The 20,949-nt window shown below is 52.7% G+C and overlaps 1 protein-coding gene across 2 annotated transcripts in view; it reads left to right on the plus strand.

The window, feature by feature from the left end:
- The window catches only part of CHD2 (chromodomain helicase DNA binding protein 2), a 1,941,047-nt gene that overhangs the window by 1,413,413 nt on the left and 506,685 nt on the right, over window positions 1-20,949 (plus strand). For both annotated transcript variants that reach the window (XM_085644496.1, XM_085644497.1), the window contains one exon: window positions 256-375. In XM_085644496.1, the coding sequence (XP_085500622.1) occupies window positions 256-375 (120 nt within the window). The remainder of the gene's footprint in view (window positions 1-255; window positions 376-20,949) is intronic.

Below are 20,949 nucleotides of genomic sequence, written 5' to 3' on the forward strand. Positions count from 1 at the left end.
ACATCTGTTTGCCCCTGCTATCTGATTTCTCTTTTCTTGGCCTTGACCTGTTGTGTTGTGTACATGATCAGGCGCCAGGACGCCCCTTCGCTGGGGCAGCTGTGCGCCTAATAAAAGTGAATAACATAACATAACATAACTTGTTTCGCTAACTAGTATTCTCCCCAGACCTAAAACCAAGTATTTGTTCCCAATAGTCAATATGTATGCACCCTGCTGTTTGTAAATTCCTGACAATATTTATTTATTTTTAAGATCCTTCCTATGGAACCAGACAAAAAACCCCAAGGAAAGCACTTGCAGTCCAGAGTCGACTACCTGCTTAAACTGCTGAAGAAGGAGCTGGAGAGGAAGGAAGCTGGTCTTGGTGAAGAGGTGAGTGTCACTGTACAGGAACTAGAAAGAAATGGTCTGCCACTGCATGGCACACTTAACCAGTCAGAGTTGTGTAAGATGGATATCAACGTCCTCAGTGGGAATATGTAGTAAATCCAGGGACAGTACAGATTTATATTCTGTTTGTTTCTTTTTCTCCCTCTCTGTCCCTCTGTGTGTTGTGCACAGTTTCTCACAGTCTCAGGAAGTGTTTGTTTTTTCGGTATCTGCCTGGGTTTCTCTGTTGATTTGTTTTTACACCTTTGTGTGTGACTGTAGGGAAGTGGGCCATTAGTTGTGTGGCCTGCACATGTGGGTTCACATTCACTCCTTTACTGGGAACCAAGCACCCCATTGTAGTGCTCGACTCTGTCAGGGTAGCGATGCAGAATAGTTCAAGGCCTATTCAAGGGAGGTGGTATGGGCTAGTAATTGCCATTCGCTAGCACGCAATAACAACACTCAACAAATGGTTGTCTAGTCTTGTGCTTTTTCTTTAGAAAAGGAAAAAAACATTTATTACTCAAACTCTACTTTGTACTAAGTAGCAATTTACAAATATATATTATATATATATATATATATATATATATATATATATATATATATATATATATAATTCACTGAAAAAACCATAGGTTTCACACATGTTATAGTTAGCGGAAATTTTACTGATAAAAAACCAATGAAATTCCCCCGTTATAGTTAGTGCAGGCAACTATAACTCACGCGACCGCAATCCTCTGCTGATGCTAATACTGTATTTAGACACTTATTTGCCCATGTCTTCTTCCATACATTTTTAGCTATACATATATAACAAATATTTTTTTTTCATAAAGACACATATGTCATCAGCAGAAGATTGCGGTCGCGTGAGTTATAGTTGTCTGCACTAACTATAACGGGGGAATTTCACTGGTTTTTTATCAGTAAAATTTCCGCTAACTATAACGTGTGAAACCTATGGTTTTTTCAGTGAATTTGCAAGGTTTTTTAAATGCTAATTCCTAACTATAACGTGTGTGAAACCTATGGTTTTTTCAGTGAATTTGTACGGTTTTTTAAATGCTAAGTTACTTTACGCCATTCGTGGCGTGCGCGCCCACTTAACGCAGTTCGTTCCGTGCGCGCACAGTAAGCACGAGATGCGCTTCGCGCACCGCGTGCCTACTTTACGCAGTTAGTGCCGTGCTAGATGGGCCATGTACGCACGATGCGCTTCGCGCACCGTGCGTACATGGAGGACATATGATGCACTTCGTTTTGAAAGGTAATATTTTAATTTTTCGTAATTTTTATAAGCCATGCACAAATGGTGCCCTTCGGGCACCATTTGCACACGGGGTGGAGAGAGTGTGGATAATTTTTTCTTTTATTATTTTTTTTAAAAATATTATAGTTTATCACACCGTTTATAAGCAATGCACAATTGGTAGCCTTCGGCCAACAATTGCACACGGGGTGGGGAGAGTGTGGATAGTTTTTTTTTTTTTATAATTTTTTACCGTACGCGTACGGTAAGCGTAATCGGCGAAATTAGCGAAAAAATAAAAATTACATTTTTGCCCTTGGGGGATCTTTGGGGACTCCCTCAACATGGCTATGTGTGTGGGAGCTGTCTAAACAGCCCCTTTACATGTTTTTGGGCTTTATTTTAAAACCTAACTCTCAGTGCGAGAGAGAAAATGGCGGCCGCCGCTTCCTGGTTTCGGCCGATTCGAATGTTTACTAAGATCTAAGAGCCAATCAGAATCGTGCTCGCGCACGCCACCGTACGCGTACGGTAAGCGTACCGTAAGCGCACCGTAAGCTGGCTCAGATATATATATTGATTTAAAGGCTATTTTCTCAGAATCTACTGAACAGATTTACACCAAACCTACAAAAGGCACTTCCTTGACCTGAGGACTACCTCTCTGCCAAATTTCTAGTAATTCTGTTCAGCCGTTCGGGCTGTAGCCCTGTCTAAAGGTCCTATGGAAAAATGCATGGGAAAAACGCGTTTTGCAACCCCCCTTTTATCTCAGCCCCCGCTTGACGAATCCCCCCGAGACTTTCAGGGTAGGAGCGGAGCGTAGCGCCCCACCTATTTTGAAAAATTCGCGAGGATTCGTCGACCGGCGCCAAAGTTATTCAAAATAGAATGTTGCGGATTTCCTATGGAAACGTGGTCCTAACTATAACTACCTACTGGCGACCGCCAGTAGGATATATATATATATATATATATATATATATATATATATATATATATATAGATAGATATAGATATAGATATAGATATAGATATAGATATATATATATATATATATATATATATATATATATATAGATATATATATATATATATCTGAAATACCTTTGGCAACATTTGACCCCTAAAGGGCCATGACCCCAAAAGGCACTGTTAAACCCTTCCCTGTACATTGTAGCACATACCCATATAAGAAGGTGTCACTTTAAATGAGGTCAATGTTGCCGCACTTAAAGACCAGAATCACGTGCTATAATTTATCATTCCTTCATTGACTCCAGTAACGATAGTACATCTGTAATCATTATAAATAATAAAGCATTGCAACCAAGTGCATACAATTAATAAAACATTGCTGCCTTTCAGGAGTAATCATTGCTGTCAACTACAAGGACACCTTTAAATAAAGCATCTGAAAGAGACTATTAGTTATATATTTTTTACCTTAGAATTACCCTAGGTGTCAGACTGGATCCAGGGAATTTTTCTTCAGACGTAACGCTGCGCGTCGGTAGGTGGCATCAGTCGACACCACGTTCGTTGCTGGCGTCGTGATCACCGAAATAACATTGCGGTATCTACTTAGACGCCGCCCCAGTGCGCTGATGTCAGTTTTCAGTTCTTTCTTTTTATGCGCCAGCCAGCGCAGATCCAGAGACAGCGGTACCCTTAGTCATTTTTTGACTAGTGTTTTTCTTTTTTTGTCTATATCTTTTTCGAGTCATTCGACTCCTTGTGCATGCAGAGATGTCACATCGGCGGACCGGCTTCAAGACTTGTGACTCTTTGTGACAAAGTGGCTCTGTATATACTGTTCCCAAATAGGTACAGTGTGTACAGAGTCCACAGTCCCCAGAGGTTTTGCAGAGGCTAAAGTTAGATATAACCTTACTCTCTAAAGTGGTAGCTTGGTCGAGCAGTAAGGGAGTATCAGAGGACAATGTAAAGCATTTGTTGCACACACACAGTCAGAAAATGGTCTCACACACTCAATAACTGAACTCTAGGCCAATGGTTTATATAAAAAATATGTGTGTTTTATTTTAGAACCAACAATAGGTATTAAAATATACTTTCTCAGAATGAGATGCTTTAGTTAAATAATTTTGCAATCTGCAATTGCCTTTTGTAGATAGTTCCAGGTTGTTGCAATAGGCAACACAATTTCAAACACAATAATGCATTGAGCTCAATGGAAGTTTCAAGTTATTTGCAATAGATTTCTTTCAAGATTACTTTTGTAACTCCAGGACTAGATGCTAGATTCAGTCCTGGGACAGTTCTTAGAAACAAGTGATAAAAGTCGACTTAGTTACTATTGTGATTTTTAGGCAATATTTTGCTATTTTAAAAGTTGGCACTTAGAAGAAATTTCATAGAAAAACAGTCAATGATTCCCTATGGGAGAAAATTCAAGTTGCAGGTAAAGTAGGTTCTCGTTACTTTTGTAATCCAGTACTGGGCTTCTAGATTCAGTACTGGGACCTCTATCTAAAACAGGTATGTAATTACGTTTTCACAGTTGGTACGATTTTTAAAGAATATTTTAAGTTTGTAGAAATCGACACTTGGAAGAAATTTCACAGAAGAACAGTCAATGATTTCCTATGAAAGAAAATTGGGTTACTGGTAAGTACGGTTGTGAATATTTTTCAGAATCAGTGCTGGGCACCAAGATCCAGCACTGGGACCTCAGCTAATAGCAGGTGAGTATTTTCGTTTTCGTTACTCGGTTGATTTTTGGTGAATATTTTAAGTTTTAGATACTCCACACGCAGAAGAAATTTCAGAAGAAACCAGTCAATGTTACCCTATGAAGGAACATTGGGTAAGTGGCTTTTGGGTAAGTACTCGACTGGCAGAGTTAAGGTTCGGGGCACAGACTCAGGGTCAGGTAGGTACAGTTGTTACACCCTCAGCGGCACAGGGGCAGCCGGGTGCAGAGTGAGTTATGCCCAATGTTATCCTATGGGAGGCAGGGGGGCCTTGGTTGGTGGCTGCTGACTAGCAGGCCACGCGGCTGTGGGAGCTGGGCTCCTGGTCACTTGCTCAGGGCAAATGGGGAAGTAGATGGGTGTAGAGGTTACACTGCCAGGGACACTCGGGCGGCTGGGTGCAGGGTGCTTTTGAGCCTTTGGGCGCTCAATGGATTTCAAAGGGAAAGCTCCTGGTTGAACAAAGGCTGCAAGCTCGGGACCAACTTTCTTCAGGTGCCACCACCACTTCGAGAGGTAAGTTGGATAGTTGGAGGATAGGTAGGTACCCAGGAGTTGGGCTCAGGGGACCGCAGGGCGCCGGGTGCAGGGGTGCCTTTTGGTGTCGGGAAACCTTACCCTCTGTTGATCGCGGTTGGGGGGGTACCTGGTTCTGAGGCTGCAGGCGCCGCCAGGAGCGTCGAGGTGAGTCCTTGGGTGCCAGATTCGGGGTCACAGTCGCCGGAGGGACGTCCTCAGGGTCTTTGTTCACTCCGGCACAGGCCAGGCTTGGCGGGTGCAGAGTGTACAGGGTTTGCGGTTCCGAGCTGATACCAGGGATTAGAGCTGATTTTGAGCTGAGCCTCTGCTCATGGGAGTCCCAGGTGCTTAGAGCCAAAAGGTAGCCAGGTCCTCCGGGGTTTGTGAGGTTGCTGGCCACAAGAGGTTCCGGGATGTAGCAGGAGCAGGTTCGAGGGTCGACAGGCCGGTAGGGCTGGGGCCAAAGCAGTTGGTGTCTTCCTCTTCTTAGCAGCTGCACGGCAGCTCTTCTTTCTTCTTGCTCTTCTTTGTTGTTCGGAATCTGGAATTTAAGGAAGGAAGGTTCAGGGTGCCCCTAAATACTAGATTTAGGGGCGTTACAGGTAGGTAAAGGGCAGGGACCAATGGGTGCCTGGCCTGGGGTGGGTACACCCCCTATTCTGCCACTCTCCTGTGGGAGGGGGGCAGTAGCCTATTCCTTTTTTTTTTTTTAACTTTGTTTATTGAAGTTTTATGGTTCACTTTCACATACATACATAACGAAAAAGAAAACAAATGCAGGTTCAAATGACAATGAGGGTTAAGCAGTACATGTGCATCATATATACCTCTTCCCTTGGAGGCGATCGAGTCTCGTCACATAGCAATGCATATGGCCAGTGGCCTACCCAAATAAGGGGGACATCAGGTAGGGAAATAATGTATATCGTAGTTGTCCATAAAGAGCTTGGGAGCCTTCAAATCAATCGTAGCAGTCCTTTCGATCCCCTCTGACGCCTGGCCCCCTCCCAGCAGCTGGGCCTCCCCAGCACAGAAACAAGCGACAGGCCATATGTAGCAGAAGATCAGTATCTCATCATTCCCAAGGTACCTCTTCAGGGAAGCAAAAGTAACAGAGCGGGTGCATCTATAGTGCTCCAGCAATATACCCCCCTCACTATGCAGGATGTCAACCTTGGGTATTGGGAGTAGGATCATCAGGGGCCATAGGGGGGGCGCTTACCGCCAGAACCTCAGGATGCTGCAACAAATAATTCTGCAACGGCCCCCAGATGTCGGCAGGGCGGGACCGGGCGGGAAGTAGCTCGGAGTAGATCAGTACTTGCTCTTGACAATATATAAGGTCTTTGAGCCACTCCTTGAATTTCGGGGCCCGGCCCCGTCCCCAGCGGCAAGCAATACGCCGTTTCGCTAATAAAAGCGCTATCATGACAAATCGACGACAGGAGCGCGGAATCTGTTTGGTATATCCTAGCAATGCCTGTACCGGCTCAGGCGCAAGAGGAAGCTCTATCATGTGCGCAAGAGCAGAGTTCACCTGTCCCCAGTAAGTTTGAATAGCAGGGCATATCCAGGAGAGGTGGAGGAAGTCCGCCCGAGGGGCGCGACATCTCTCGCAATTATCAGAATCTTGCAGTCGAAATTTGTGTTTGGTTACAGGAGTGCAGTAGAGACGGTTCAAAAATTTAAAATGGATGATCCGATGCCTACTACTCGCTGAGATCTGCTCTGTCTGCAAGCAGCAGTAGGTCCACCTGTCATCACCGAGCTCCAGCCCCAACTCACGCTCCCACTCCCCACGAGCCCTCGAGGCAGAATCGGGCGCATCCGAGCGAACCGCATGATATAATATCGAGACCAGATGGGAGGGTGAGGTTGCCTGTAGGAGCCTATGTAGGGGAGCAAGGGTCTCGGGCTCATCCGGGAACATCTGCAGTAGGGCCTTCATGCCTTGTCTCAATCGAAAGTAAGTAAAAAGCTCCAGAGGGGTGGGCGCGTGGCCCGCAAAGAAGTGATCCCTGTCACGAAACTGCCCACTCGTAAACAGATCACCCCAAGTCAGAATCCCCAATTTGCGACTCAAGTTTTGGAACAGCTTCTCCTGCAAAAGGGGGAGCTGAGGGTGGTAAGCAATGGGGAGGAGAGGCGAGTACAGAAACGGGCTCCCCACTCGCTTTGATATTTCCAACCACGCATCCACCGTACCCTGGAGGGCGTTATAGTAAGCGGTGGTATGTGGGAGCACGCTATGCAACAGGCCAGGCAGGGGCAAAGGCGCCGCAAGCCAGTCCTCAGCAGCGAGTTGGGGCATGAAGGCAATTGGACGGAACCAGTAGTACGCGTAATGCGCCTGGGCACAGTAATAGTATAGCTCCAGATCCGGAATATCGAAGCCCCCCATGGAGTAAGGAGAGGTCATCACAGCCCATTTCAATCTAGGTCTCCTCCCTCCCCACACCAGCCGTATCAGTTCCGAACGCAACCGGGAGAAGAAGTGTCTCCCCGGAGGAAAAGGAATATTCAGGAACAAGTATAAGAGCTTAGGAAGCACCACCATCTTGATCAGAGCGGCTCGGCCGGCAATCGATAATGGGAGCGCAAGCCAGCGGTCAACGCAAGAGGCGATATGCAGCAGCGTCGTACCATAGTTTAATCGCATCAACTCCTCCCTATCTCGAGAGACCTTAATGCCAAGATATTTGACCTCGGAGTCGCTCCATTCGATGGGGTAGTCAAGCGAGAATTTCCGGGAGCCGTCTGTCAAATGGAAAATCTGAGACTTAGACCAGTTAATCCGTATTCCCGACACCTCCCCGAAGACTACAAATTCCCAAAGCAGAGGGTTCAGATTATTTTGAGGGTCCCGAACATATAGAGTAATGTCATCTGCATACAGCGACAGCAAAATCTGTCGCTGCTCACAGAATAGCGCCCTGTTCTGATGGTGCTGCCGCAGCCTCGAGGCAAGTGGCTCAATCGCCAGTGCGAATAAAAGTGGGGAGAGAGGGCACCCCTGTCTGGTCCCTCTGGCGACCCGGAAAGGTTCCGACACTCTGCCATTAACCAAGACTCTAGCGCACGGGCTACCATAGAGGATAGCTATCCACCCCAGGAACACCAGAGGAAAGCCCATGTGAGACAGCGCGGCCACCAGGTAGTCCCATTCCAGGGAGTCAAATGCTTTTGTGGCGTCCAAAAAGACCGCCACCATCTGCAGATCGGGATCCACGTTCTGTAAAGTAGCGAATAGTGTACGCAAGTTGTGCGACGTCGCCCTGCCAGGTATAAATCCCGATTGGTCCGGGAGAACCAGTCCATCCATGAGGAGTGTCACACGATTAGCCAAAGTCTTAGCAAGAATCTTCGCGTCGCTATTAAGGAGGGACAGTGGGCGATAAGAGTCCGGGGAGGTTGCCGGCTTACCCGGTTTTAAGAGGGAGGTGATTAGTGCCTCTCTCATGGAAGGCGGAAGCACTCCCAGCGTGTGGGCCTCATCAAACACCACCTTCAGGATCGGCGCAAGAATATCAATATAAGTTTTATAGAATTCTATCGGGAAGCCATCAAGGCCGGGGGCCTTCCCTGAGGCCATTTGCATTATAGCCTCCCGGATTTCATCTAGGCCTAGCGGAGCCATAAGGAACTTTCTCTGCGTATCAGAGAGCCATCCCAGTGTGATCTCTCCCAAGTAGCGGTCCAGCTCCGGTGGGTGTGCATGAGCGGAGGAATATAAGTCAGTGTAATGAGTAACAAACTCATGCATTATAGCCCGGGTATCTCTGTGGAGGTCTCCCGAGTGTCCCCGTAATTCGAGGACGTGATTAGTAAATCGAGGCGGTCGCGTCGCCAAAGCCAAGAACTTGCCCGGCCGTTCACCCTCCCCGTACCGTCGGGCCTGAAAGTATTTCCCCCTGAATCGAACCTCTCTGTCCGCAGTTGCCGTATAGTCAGACAGCAGGTCTCGGAATTTGGTTTGCGCTTTAGCATCACTGGTGAACGTAGGGCGAGACTCCAGATCTCTAAGGTCGGATTCCAATTTACGGAGAGTGTTACGCAGATCTTTGAGAATGCCCCCCCCCTTGGAAATGCACATCCCCCGAATGGTGACCTTGAAGGCCTCCCAAACCACCGCCACACTATCCACCGTCCCACCATTACGTTGGAAGAAACTCTCAATTTCCTGTGCTAGTTCAGACCGGAAGACGTCGTCTAATAGGACAGTAGGCTGCAATCTCCACGCCATCGGAGATCCAACCAAGTCCACTAAATCCACACCCATCGAGACAGGGGCATGATCGGAGTAAGTGCGGGCCAAGTGTTTCACCCAACAGAGCCTGGGAGCCAGCCCAGGGGAAATCAGGATATAATCCAATCGTGCCCAAGTGGAGTGTGCAGCCGACCAGTGTGTGCCCTCAAGGGTCGTAGGGTGTCCATGGCGCCACGCATCAACCAGATGGCGATCAGTAAGGAGGCCATGGACGTAAGCCTGGGAGCGGGAGTAGTGCTGAGGGCCAGGGTTCGCTCTGTCCTGTGCGGGGTCTGCAACCAGGTTGAAATCTCCCTCCCACACTAGATACGTGGAGCCAATGCGCAAAATCTCAGTCCAAAGCGCCTGGAGGCAATGTGGATCATCCGAGTTGGGGCCATAATAACAAGCTAAAGTAAGCGTATCCATACCCAGACGTCCCCAAATAACACAGTATCTGCCCTCTCTGTCGGTGCGCTCTCCTATGTACGCAAAGGGGGTATGCTTCCGAATAAGGATTGCAACGCCTCGAGAATATGTGGAGTAGGAGGAAAAAGCACGATGATCGGCCCAACGTGACGCAAACAGTGAGGGCCTGGAGGGGTCGAGGTGTGTCTCCTGAAGGAAAGCTACCCCAATGTGATGTCTATCTAGGTATGCCAGAATTTGCCTACGCTTTCTAGGGTTTCCCAAGCCCCTCACATTCCACGTGAGGAAGGTGAGCTGATTAGTACGGTCCCCACCCGTTAGCGGATCACTCATAATAAATCACCAAATTCATATAGCACAACACAATGCACCCGTCGCCCCCCACATGATGCAAAGAGAACAATGCAAATGTCACTTCCTGCCAATCGGAACCATCAAATACCTTAAATCCCCAACACCCCCCTCCTCCCCCCACCCACAGCAGCATCCCAATCATGCCATCTGGATCAACCCCCTGCCCTCCTCCCCCCCCCCCAAAACTCCCCCACAGCAAGTACCATAAGGGTTCAACATATAACAATGAACGGTCAATGGGGTGATACCCTTGAGGGCGCAATCTAGGTGGAAACACTATGCCCCCTGAGCCATTAGAGCATACCCAGTAGGAGACCGAGCTCTCACCATGGACAGAGGGTGCTCAGCAAAGCATAACGTCCTGAAAGTCTGACGCGCCGGGGAGTAGGAGCGAGACGCCGATAGCTGCCCCCGATACAGTTCAGGTAGGCTCACAGGCCATCATATCCAGTGTCGTATCAGCTTTCACTCGCATTAACCTACCAGTCACTGAGCCTCCGGTCCCAGCGTTGCACAACATTGGCCTGGTTCCATCGGTCCGAGGTCGGCGTGGAGGGGCGTTCAAGGTCGCGCTTCTTGACACGCTTCAGGAATTCCTCTGCGTGTTGAGGACTCGTGCAGAAGGTCTGTTTCCCCTGATGCGTGATGCGCAAGCGGGCTGGGTATAATAGCGCATAGTCAATTTGTGCCGCCCTCAGTTTTTGCTTGACTACAATGAACTTCTTTCGTTCTTCCTGAACCACAGGGGTGAAGTCCGGGAATATAGTGAAGGAGTTGCCATCATAGGATAGGGTTTTCTGTTCCCTCGCCGTCCGAAGGGCCGCGTCGCGGTCCCGAAAGTTCAGCAGGCGAGCAATGATGGGGCGAGGAGGAGCCCCCGGCGGTGGCCTCAAAGCTAGCGATCTATGCGCCCTTTCGACAATAAAATGAGTAGAGAGGGAATCCGTGCCCACCACTGCTCGCAGCAAGCCCTCCACATAGTCCTCCATCCTACCCGTGTGGGTGGACTCCGGTACGCCAATGATGCGTATGTTATTTCTGCGACTACGCGCCTCCAACTCCTCGTTCTTGGCTGCTATCACTCGGAGGACTTTATCCATACGTGTCACCGTAGCCGATAATTGTGTGGTTCGGTCTTCTGAATCCGAAATACGTCGCTCCGTCTCTGTGAGGCGTTCACCATGGCTATCCACCTTGTGGACTATGGAGTCCATGCGTGATTGCATAGAGTCCATCTTGTCGACGATAGTCGCCAGACTCTGCCTCATGTCCAGTAGGATGGACTTGACATCGTCCACCGGCGGAGCGGCCGACTGGGCCGACCCTCCCGCGTCTTCTCCGGGCTGGGATTTAGTGGTTTTTTTCGCCTCGAAGGTGAGACGAGGCTGACGACTGTCCGGCTTCCCCATGCCAGTCCCGATAGCCAGACCACTGCAGGCGCGAAGTCAGAAAACTCGCGACCCAATGTGTCCGGGGCGCAGCAATACAAGGCAGTCCGCCCGCTCCTCAATGAGCAACACCACAGGGTCACCGGGTCCTCCTTGCGGTATTACTAGGGCGACCTTCGTCTCCGGCTCCGCGCCCGGAGTCAGCCCCAAACGTGCGGGCAGACCGCGCCCTCCCTCAGCAGGCCATCCGCCGTCAGGATTTTGGGAGCGATAGTGACCTCCGCACCCACAGCCGCCGGCAGTCAACAAGGGGGGGGGCAGGGTCAGGGCGACAGAAGTCAGGGCACCCCAGAGCTCACGGCAGGCCTCTTACCTCCGCCGCAACGCCGTCCAGGCCCAGCAGGGGAGGAGCGCGACACTCCAACCAGCGCCCCCCAGGCAAACAGCAACCACCGCAGTTCAGGCAGGGCGCTCTCGCGGGCGCCAACGCGGACCCCTCGGTCGCAACACTCACGTCCTCTGGACCGGGGGCAGCGATGCTTCAGCCTCCTCTCCTAAGCACCAGCACCTGCCCTCCGGCTGGACAGGCAGGCCGCAAGATCAATCAGGAGGCAGCAGGGCACAGCGGGAAGGATCGTGGAGGGCCGCTTCACACCGGGCAGGAAGCACGCGTCCTCACCGCCCAATGTCCCAACGCCAATGGGTTCTTCAGGTATGGACGTTAGGAAGGGTTCCGCAGCCTCCCCGCACCTCCAATGTAGGTCCGATTGTCCGGGACCCAGAGGACGCAGCCGGGCCTCTCCGCCCACGTGTGCAGCACCGGCCTCTCGTAACAGTCACCGCCCGGCTCCGGCACCAGCAAGGATTGCACGCCAGTCGGCAGCCGCGACAGCGACCGTATATCCAGCAGACGCCTGGCCTCCCAGCTCCACGAGGGTCACATTCGGTGGCAGAGTTAGCAAGGCGCCTACCGAGACCCTTTCCGACAGGATTTGCGATGTTCAGGAAGGATTATAGCAGGATTTCAGTGCTGAGCAGCGGGAGCTTCACCCAGAGGCAGCCATTTCGCCGTGCGCCACCTAGCGCCCCGGGCAGTAGCCTATTCCTGATTGGGCAGGGCCTCACATCTTCAAGATGGCGAGGGCCCGGAGATGTGCTTCACCTCGCCTTCCCCACCTGAGGGGTGGGGTTGGCAGGCAGGCACATCCCCTGTCCTTATTTGGGGTTTCCGGCCAGGCTTCCCGCCAGAGTGCTGGGTGGCAGCCTAGGCGGCATCTCAGACCAGATGTGGATTGTAGGTTAGGTTTCAGGGGGCATCTCTAAGATGTCCTCTGTGGTGCTTTGTACATTAAATCCCACACTGGCATCAGTGCGGGTTTAATGTGCTGAGAAGTTTGATACCAAACTTCTTAGTCTTCAGTGTTGCTATTATGGTGCTGTGGAGTTTGTGTTTGACGAGCTCTCAGCACCATGTACTCTTAAATGGCAGCACCACACTTACAGTGCCCAGGAATGGACCTGGGTACTGTAGGGGTACAGGGCTCATGCTCCGGTGCCCAGATCACTGGCATAGGGCACCCAGCTAGAGGGGTGGCTGATGTATGCCAGGGCAGTGTAGGGGGTGGTCATGGCACACTGGGATGTGTGCCATGTCGACTCTTTGTTTTGTTTTGTACCCAGACACTCAGCCTGCAAGGGCAGTGTGTGTGTTAGGGTACAGGGCCTCTAAGAGTGGCACAATGAGTGCTGCAGCCCTTAGAGGCCTTCCCTGGTCAAAAGGCTCCCATTTACTAGGGGCTGACATGTGGCCAGTGTTTGCCAATTTGGGTTTGAGGTTTTTTTAGGGAAGGAACATAGGCCCTGGGCACCTGATTGGCCGGAGTCTAGGACACACTCATTCAAAGTACATTCAGCAATTCAGCAAAAAGTGGGGGCATGCCATGCTAGAAAGATGGCACTTTCTCACTCTCTTGTCACAAGCTGTTGTCAGTCAACAATCTGTGCCTTTGGTGCCTGGAGCACAACCACAACCCGTGTTCCGACTGTCGGGCCTTGAACCCGAAGTCTTTGCGGGAGCGATCCCGAAAGCTTCTGGAGGCCCGGCAGTCAGCTCCGTGCCGCTCGAGGTCCCGGTCGAGAAGGAGGTCGCAGGACCGGTCACGGAGTCACCACTATCACTCCTCATCAAAGTTTTTCGTCTTTGGGTAAGTCGAAGCACAAGAAGAAGGCGAAGAAGCACCATTGCTTTTTGCCTTCTTCCCCTCCGTTGGACGACACGGCTCAGAAGGTAGTCATCCGTTGGCCCCACCCGCGAAACCTACTGGGACGACTCAGAGGTTCTCTCCCTTCCCAGGAGCCAGAGTGTCCCCAGCCCAGCTTCATGCCTTTTACGAAGCTCGCCACTCCATCTTTGAGCACCCTAACTCTGCTGGTGTGCCTTCGGGCCCCATGGACTTGGCTGGGGGTTCTAGGCTTTCGATACCAGCGGCTCCAGCCTTGGCGCCGCAGGGCCACTACGGATCCAGGCCTGGATCCGGATCCAATTGCTTTCCCGGCCGGCGTCGACCACGGCCTCCCCCTTGTCTTGGACACAGCGCCGACCAGTACTTTTGTGCCACTGTTCTTCCCTATTGCCCGGAGCGGCAGCCAAAGGAAGGTGAGGAGGACTTGGAGAGGTCTGTTGACCCTTTGCCGGACCAGCTGGAGGAGCCGGATTGGAGAGAGGAGTTGGGGGAAGCCGGTGGTCTGGATACTTACCCAAACCTCGGCATGCTTTCTCCCACCTACCGTGGCCACAGAGGGGGGAGCCTCCTATGCTGTGGTGTTGCATAGGGCGGCTGAGGCCTTGGACCTTGAGCTTCCTACGGTGGTAGTCAGGACGAACCTCCTGACTGAGGTGCTTCAGCCGGCAGCAGCCTCATTGGAGCCCCTGCTACCGTTCAATGAGGCCCTCACAGACATCCTTCTAGGCACTTGGTCCAAGTGCAGCACAAGGGCTCCTATGGATAGGATGATTGCCCGACGCCAGCGCCCAGCCCCGGGCGACCCCTTTTTCCTCTCCAACACCCTACTCCCGAGAGCTTGGTGGTACAAACCTCGACATCTAAAGGCTTGTTCCCTTCTGCACCTCCATATAGGAAATCCAAGAAGCTGGACAATCTTGGGATGAAGATGTTTTCTTCCGCTTAGGACTTCGGTCGGTGAACACCACATGTCTCTTGGGCCGTTACACCCACTCTGTGTGGGATACAGTTGTGCAGGTGCTGCCGCGATGCCCGGAGGAGGCCCGGGTCGCGCGCTCAGTGCAGTTGCACAGGGGAAAGATGCAGCAAAGGGCTGCCTTGCCTGCCGGTTCCCCGCCGACGCCGGTCGACCTCGTCACGCCTCCTCCGCCGGCGTCGACACCGGTACCACCCCCGACGCCGACTCCGCTCGACGTCGAGCCTCAGTTCAGTCCCGCTCCGGGCCCGGCGCCGCTACGGCGTCGATGGACGCCGCGTTCGGCGCCGCTAGAGACACATTATGTCTACCGCCCGTCTCCGTACCTTCCTCCTATATACCAAGAATCGGATGATGGGGACAACTGGGAGGGATCCGAGGATCCTATGGCCGCTCAGGCTCAAATGTCACAGGACTGGGCAGATGAACTGGGGGAGGCCAGTGGCCTGGATACCTCTCCGGACACTGGATTTGTCTCTCCTCCGACTGTGGCTTCGGAGGAGGGCGCAGCTTTCTCTGTGGTGTTGCGCAAGGCGGCCGCAGCCCTTGGGCTCGAGCTACCTGCCGTGGCTGTGAGGACTAACGTCCTTACTGAGGTGCTTCAGTCTGCAGCAAGCTCCACTGAGCCTCTGCTGCAATTCAATGAGGCCCTCATTGACGTTCTGCAGGGCACATGGTCCAAGCCCTCCACAGTTCCTCCTGTGGACAGGAACGTCGCCAGGCGCCACCGCCCTGCTCCGGGCGACCCCAGTTTTCTGTCCCAACACCCTACCCCCGAGAGCCTGGTTATCCAGGCCTCTACCTCCCAATCCTCCTTCCCGACCGCTCCGCCGGACCGGGATTCCAAGAGACTGGAACATTTTGGCAAGAAGCTGTTCTCTTCCCTTAGTTTGGGCCTGCGGTCTTTGAACACCGCCTGTCTCTTGGACCGTTATTCCCACTCTCTGTGGGATGCGGTGGAGGACGTGCTGCCCCTGTGTACGGAGGAGGTCCAGACGCGACTTACCCAGGCTCTGGCCGATGGGAGGGATGCAGCACAGCAGGCTATCCGATGTGGGCTTGACACTACGGACTCGCTGGGTAGGGCAATTTCTACCACAGTGGCGCTTAGACGTCACGCCTGGCTGCGGTCCACGTCATTTTCGGGCGATGTTCAGAGCACTCTCATGGACATGCCCTTTGATGGCACTCGCCTTTTTGGCGAGAAAGCGGACAGTGCGCTGAATCGCTTTAAGGACTCCCGGGCTACGGCCAAGTCCTTGGGCCTCTCGGCCCCGCGATCGCAAACTTACGCTTTTCGCCCCTTTCGTGGCCAAGGAAGGGGTGCCTCCTCACGTGCGCCTAGCCACCAGCCGCAGAACCAACCTGCGCGCGGTCGCGGACGTGGTTTCCGCCGAGGCGGTTCTGGAGGACGACGCGGTCAGCCCACATCCACCCCGGCAGCATCCGCCTCAAAGCCTTCCTAGTCCGAGCTTTCAGGCCCATTCCACGCCAGTGGGCGGCAGAGTTCGCCATCACCTGCTCCACTGGCGGTCCATCACATCGGACAGGTGGGTGCTGCAAATCGTCCGAAGGGGCTACTCCCTCCCCTTCGAGACGACCCCTCCAGCCATGCCACCGCAGCACCACCGTATCTCGGGGATCATTTGAATCTTCTCCACGAGGAAGTTTCGGCCCTCTTGGCCAAGGGGGCCGTCGAGCGCGTTCCGAGCCCAGAAGTAGGTCGTGGTTGTTATTCCCACTACTTTCTGGTTCCCAAGAAGGGCAAAGGGGGCCTACGCCCTATCTTGGACCTCCGGAACGTCAATGCCTTCCTCCGGAAGGAGAGGTTCAAGATGTTAACTTTGGCTCAGGTTCTGGCTGCCCTCGACCCTGGAGACTGGATGGTAGCGTTGGACTTGCAGGACGCATATTTCCACATCCCCGTCCTGCCGGCCCACCGGCGTTACCTGCGGTTCACGGTAGGCCAAGAGCACTTTCAGTTTACCGTGCTCCCCTTCGGCCTCACCAGTGCCCCTCGGGTGTTCACGAAAGTGATGGCGGTGGTCGCAGCTCATCTGCCCAGATCAGGGGTTCCAGTCTTCCCCTATCTCGACGACTGGTTGTTGAAGGCGGGCTCGCCCCAGACAGTCGTCTCCCACCTCCAGACTACGGCGGATCTCCTGCATTTGCTGGGATTTTCCATCAACGTGCCGAAGTCACACTTGAGTCCCTCTCAGAAGCTCCTCTTCATCGGAGCAGTTCTCGATTCGGCGCAGTTCCGGGTCTATCCACCGGAACAGCGGGTCCGGGATATTCAGGCCCTGATTCCCATCTTTCGGCCTCTATCCTGGGTTTCGGTCAGGCTAGTGTTGCGGCTTCTGGGGCTGATGGCCTCCTGCATCCTACTAGTGCATCACGCCAGGCGGCGCATGCGGGCTCTGCAGTGGGACCTGAAGTTTCAGTGGGCCCAGCATCACGGCAACCTGTCCGACCATGTCTTGATCTGCAGTTGCAGTGGTGGCTCACGGACCGCGATTGGGTCATGGGCAGAAGCCTCTCCCTTCCCCAACCGGAGCATGTCGTAGTGACGGATGCGTCCCTCCTGGGATGGGGTGGCCATATGGGAGAGGCGGAGATCAGGGGCCTCTGGTCTCCGGCGGAGTCTCGTCTCCACATCAACCTGTTGGAGTTGAGAGCGATCCGGCTTGCACTGAAAGCCTTCCTTCCCTCTGTCAGGGGCAGTGTCGTGCAGGTGTTCACGGACAACACCACCGCCATGTGGTATTGCAACAAACAGGGCGGGGTGGGGTCGTGGACCCTTTGTCAGGAGGCTCTGCGCCTCTGGACGTGGCTGGAACACCAGGGCGTCACCCTAGTGGTTCAACATCTGGCGGGCTCTCTGAACGCCAGAGCAGACGAACTCAGCCGCCGGTGCATGATGGATCACGAATGGCGTCTGAACTCCGAAGTGGCGCAAGGTCTCTTTCAGCAGTGGGGAGAGCCTTGGTTCGATCTATTCGCCACCGAAGAGAACGTGCAATGTCAGCAGTTCTGCACGTTGGAATTTCCAAGGCGGCACTCGCTCGGCGACGCTTTTCGTCACGAGTGGAGTTGCGGTCTGTTGTACGCCTTTCCGCCTATACCACTTCTGCCCAGAGTGCTGAAGAAGATCAGGCACGACCGGGGCCAAGTCATCTTGGTGGCTCCGGATTGGGCACGAAGGTACTGGTATCCCGAGCTACTCAGTATGTTGACCGATCCTCCGATACGTCTGCCCCTTCGGGAGGATCTTCTGTCGCAGCAGCAGGGGACGGTCCTCCACCCGAACCTGTCCAGCCTCCATCTCCATGCGTGGAGATTGAGCGGCGGCAGTTGATGCCATTTGACTTGCCTCCTGAAGTCTGTGATATCATTCTGGCAGCCAGGCGTCCCTCCACAAAGACGGTATACGCCTGCCGGTGGAACAAATTTGTGGCATGGTGCACAGCAAAGGCTGTGGATCCCCTTTCCGCCCCTCTTTCTGAGGTTCTCCTGTTTCTTCTTTCTCTGGCCCGGCAGGGCTCTGCCCTGGGCACCCTGAAAGGTTATCTTGCTGCCATCTCTGCCTTCTTGCGGCTTCCTGATCAGCCTTCTCTTTTCAAGTCCCCTGTAGTTACACGCTTTCTAAAGGGCATTACTCACACGTTCCCTCCTGTCCCTTTTGTAATGCCTCAGTGGGACTTGAATCTGGTCTTGACATTCCTGATGTGCGCTCCCTTCGAGCCTCTTCACAATTGTCCTCTTCGCCTTCTGACTCTTAAGACTGCTTTTCTGGTAGCCATCACCTCGGCTAGACGGGTGAGTGAGCTCCAGGCTTTATCTTCAAAGCCTCCTTTTCTGTCGGTTCATCCGGACAAGGTTGTCCTTCGGCCTCGTCCCTCCTTTCTTCCGAAAGTGGTGACTCCATTTCATCTTGGGCAGTCTGTCACCTTGCCCACCTTTTTTCCGCCTCCGCATCCTTCCAAAGAGGAAGAGAGGCTCCACCGTCTGGACCCAAAACGTGCGCTCTCCTTTTATTTGGACCGCACAAAGCAGTTCCGGGTGGACGACCACCTTTTCGTTGGATACGTGGGTGCTAAGAAGGGGAAAGCGGTGCACAAACGGACCATCTCTCGGTGGATCGTTTTGTGCATCAAAATATGTTACTCTTTGGCAAAAAAGGACCCTCCTGTTGGGCTGCGCGCCCATTCTACTCGGGCCACGGCGGCTACTACTGCTTTGGGACGAGGTGTCCCTTTGCAGGACATCTGTCAGGCGGCAACGTGGGCTTCGCTACACACGTTTGCCAGGCATTATTGCCTTGACAGCCAAGTCCGGATGGATGGCTTCTTTGGCCGTTCTGTCCTCCAGGACTTTCTGGTGTGATCTTGGTTCGCAGACCCACCACCGGGGATGGTATTGCTTGGGTATCTATTCTAAGGTGAGGAATCTAACTAACGTGTTTCTTTCAGATGAACAAGTTACTTACCTTCGGTAACGATGTATCTGTAAGAAACATTAGTTAGTTAGATTCCTCACCGACCCACCCATCCTCCCCGTTCTGCGAACTGACATCTAGGTTTAAGGTTATCCTTTTCAGGCCCCTAGATTTTATTTTTGGCACCAGTGTCGGTCTTTGCATGGCTCTGCGTTCCTGGCGCGGAAAGCTATGTACAAGAACTGACGTCAGCGCGCGAGGGCGGCGTCTAAGTACTCCGACGACGTCATTCCGGCGCACGACGCCGACGACGGACGCGGAGCCGCAGACGACGCCTAGCGATGCGCAAGGGGTATTGCTGACGAAAAATCTTCCGGATCCAGTCTGACGTCTGGGGATATTCTAAGGTGAGGAATCTAACTAACTAATGTTTCTTACAGATACATCGTTACCGAAGGTAAGTAACTTGTTCTTCAGGGCCACCAGTTGCCAGTGGGCGACAGGATCTGCCATCACCTCCCCCACTGGCACACCATCACGTCAAACAGGTGGGTTTTGCAGATAGTCCGAAGGAGCTACTCCCTCCTCTTCGAGACTACCCCTTCCTCTATGCCACCAACACTTAATCACATGTCTGAGGATCACTTGGCCCTTCTCTATCAGGAAGTTCTGTCTCTCCTGGCCAAGAGAGCTATCAAGCGAGCCCCTGTCCCAGAAGTAGGTCATGGTTGTTACTTCCACTACTTCCTGGTGCCCAAGAAGGACAAAGGCCTGCATCCTATCTTGGATCTCAGAGACGTCAACCGCTTCCTCTGGAAGGAGAAGTTAAAAATGTTGACATTGGCTCAGGTTCTGTCTGCCCTAGACCCTGGAGACTGGATGGTAGTGTTGGAATTGCAGGATGCTTATTTCCACATGCCCGTCCTGCCAGCCCACAGGCATTACCTACGGTTCACGGTAGGCCACGAGCATTTTTAGTTTACCGTGCTCCCCTTTGGCCATACCAGCGCCCCTCGGGTGTTCACAAAAGTGATGGCAGTGGTTGCAGCTCATCTGCGCATATCAGGGGTTCCAGTCTTTCCCTATCTCGACGACTGGTTGTTGAAGGCAGGCTCGCCCCAGGCTGTCGTCTCCCACCTCCATACTACTATTGCACTCTCTGGGGTTCACTATCAACGTGCCGAAGTCAGACCTGATTCCCTCTCAGAAGCTACTTTTCATCGGAGCTGTTCTGGATACAGCGCGGTTTTGGGCTTATACTCCCGAGAAGCGAGTCCGGGATATTCGGGCTATGATAACGATGTTTCAGCCTCTATCCCAGATTTCGGTGAGAATGACTCTGAGGCTTTATGGCCTCCTGCAGGTGGATCATGCCAGGAGGCATATGCGTGCTCTGCAGTGGGCCCTGAAGGTCCAGTTGGCGCAGCATCAGGGCAATCTTTACGATGACGTCCACATCTCGGAGGGCACTGCACACCAACTGCAGTGGTGGCTAACGAACCAGGATTGGGTCAACGGCAGATCCCTCTCCTTTGGCCAACCAGACTCCACGGTTGTGACAGATGTGTCACTTCTGGGATGGGGGGGCCACATGGAAGAGGCGGAGATCAGAGGCCTCTCGTCTCCGGCAGAGCCTTGGATTCAAATCAACCTTCTGGAGCTCTGGGCGATCTGTCTCGCACTGAAAGCATTCCTTCCTTCTGTCAAGGCAAAGTAGTGCAGGTGTTCATGGACAACACCACCGCCATGTGGTACTGCAACCAACAGGGTGGGGCTGTGGACCCTATGTCAAGAGGCTCTGGACGTGGCTGGAATATTAGGGCATTTCCCTGGTAGTTCAACACCTGGCAGGTTCCCTGAATGCCAGGGCGGATGAACTCAGCCGCAGATATATGACGGATCACGAATGGCGTCTTTTCTCAGAGGTGGTGCAAGTTCTCTTTCAGCAGTGGGGAGCGCTTTGGTTAGATCTGTTCGCCACCGAAAGGAACGTGCAATGTCAGTAGTTC

The sequence above is a fragment of the Triturus cristatus genome, chromosome 3_1 (genome assembly GCF_964204655.1).
Source record: "Triturus cristatus chromosome 3_1, aTriCri1.1, whole genome shotgun sequence".
NCBI classification, from domain to species: domain Eukaryota; kingdom Metazoa; phylum Chordata; class Amphibia; order Caudata; family Salamandridae; genus Triturus; species Triturus cristatus.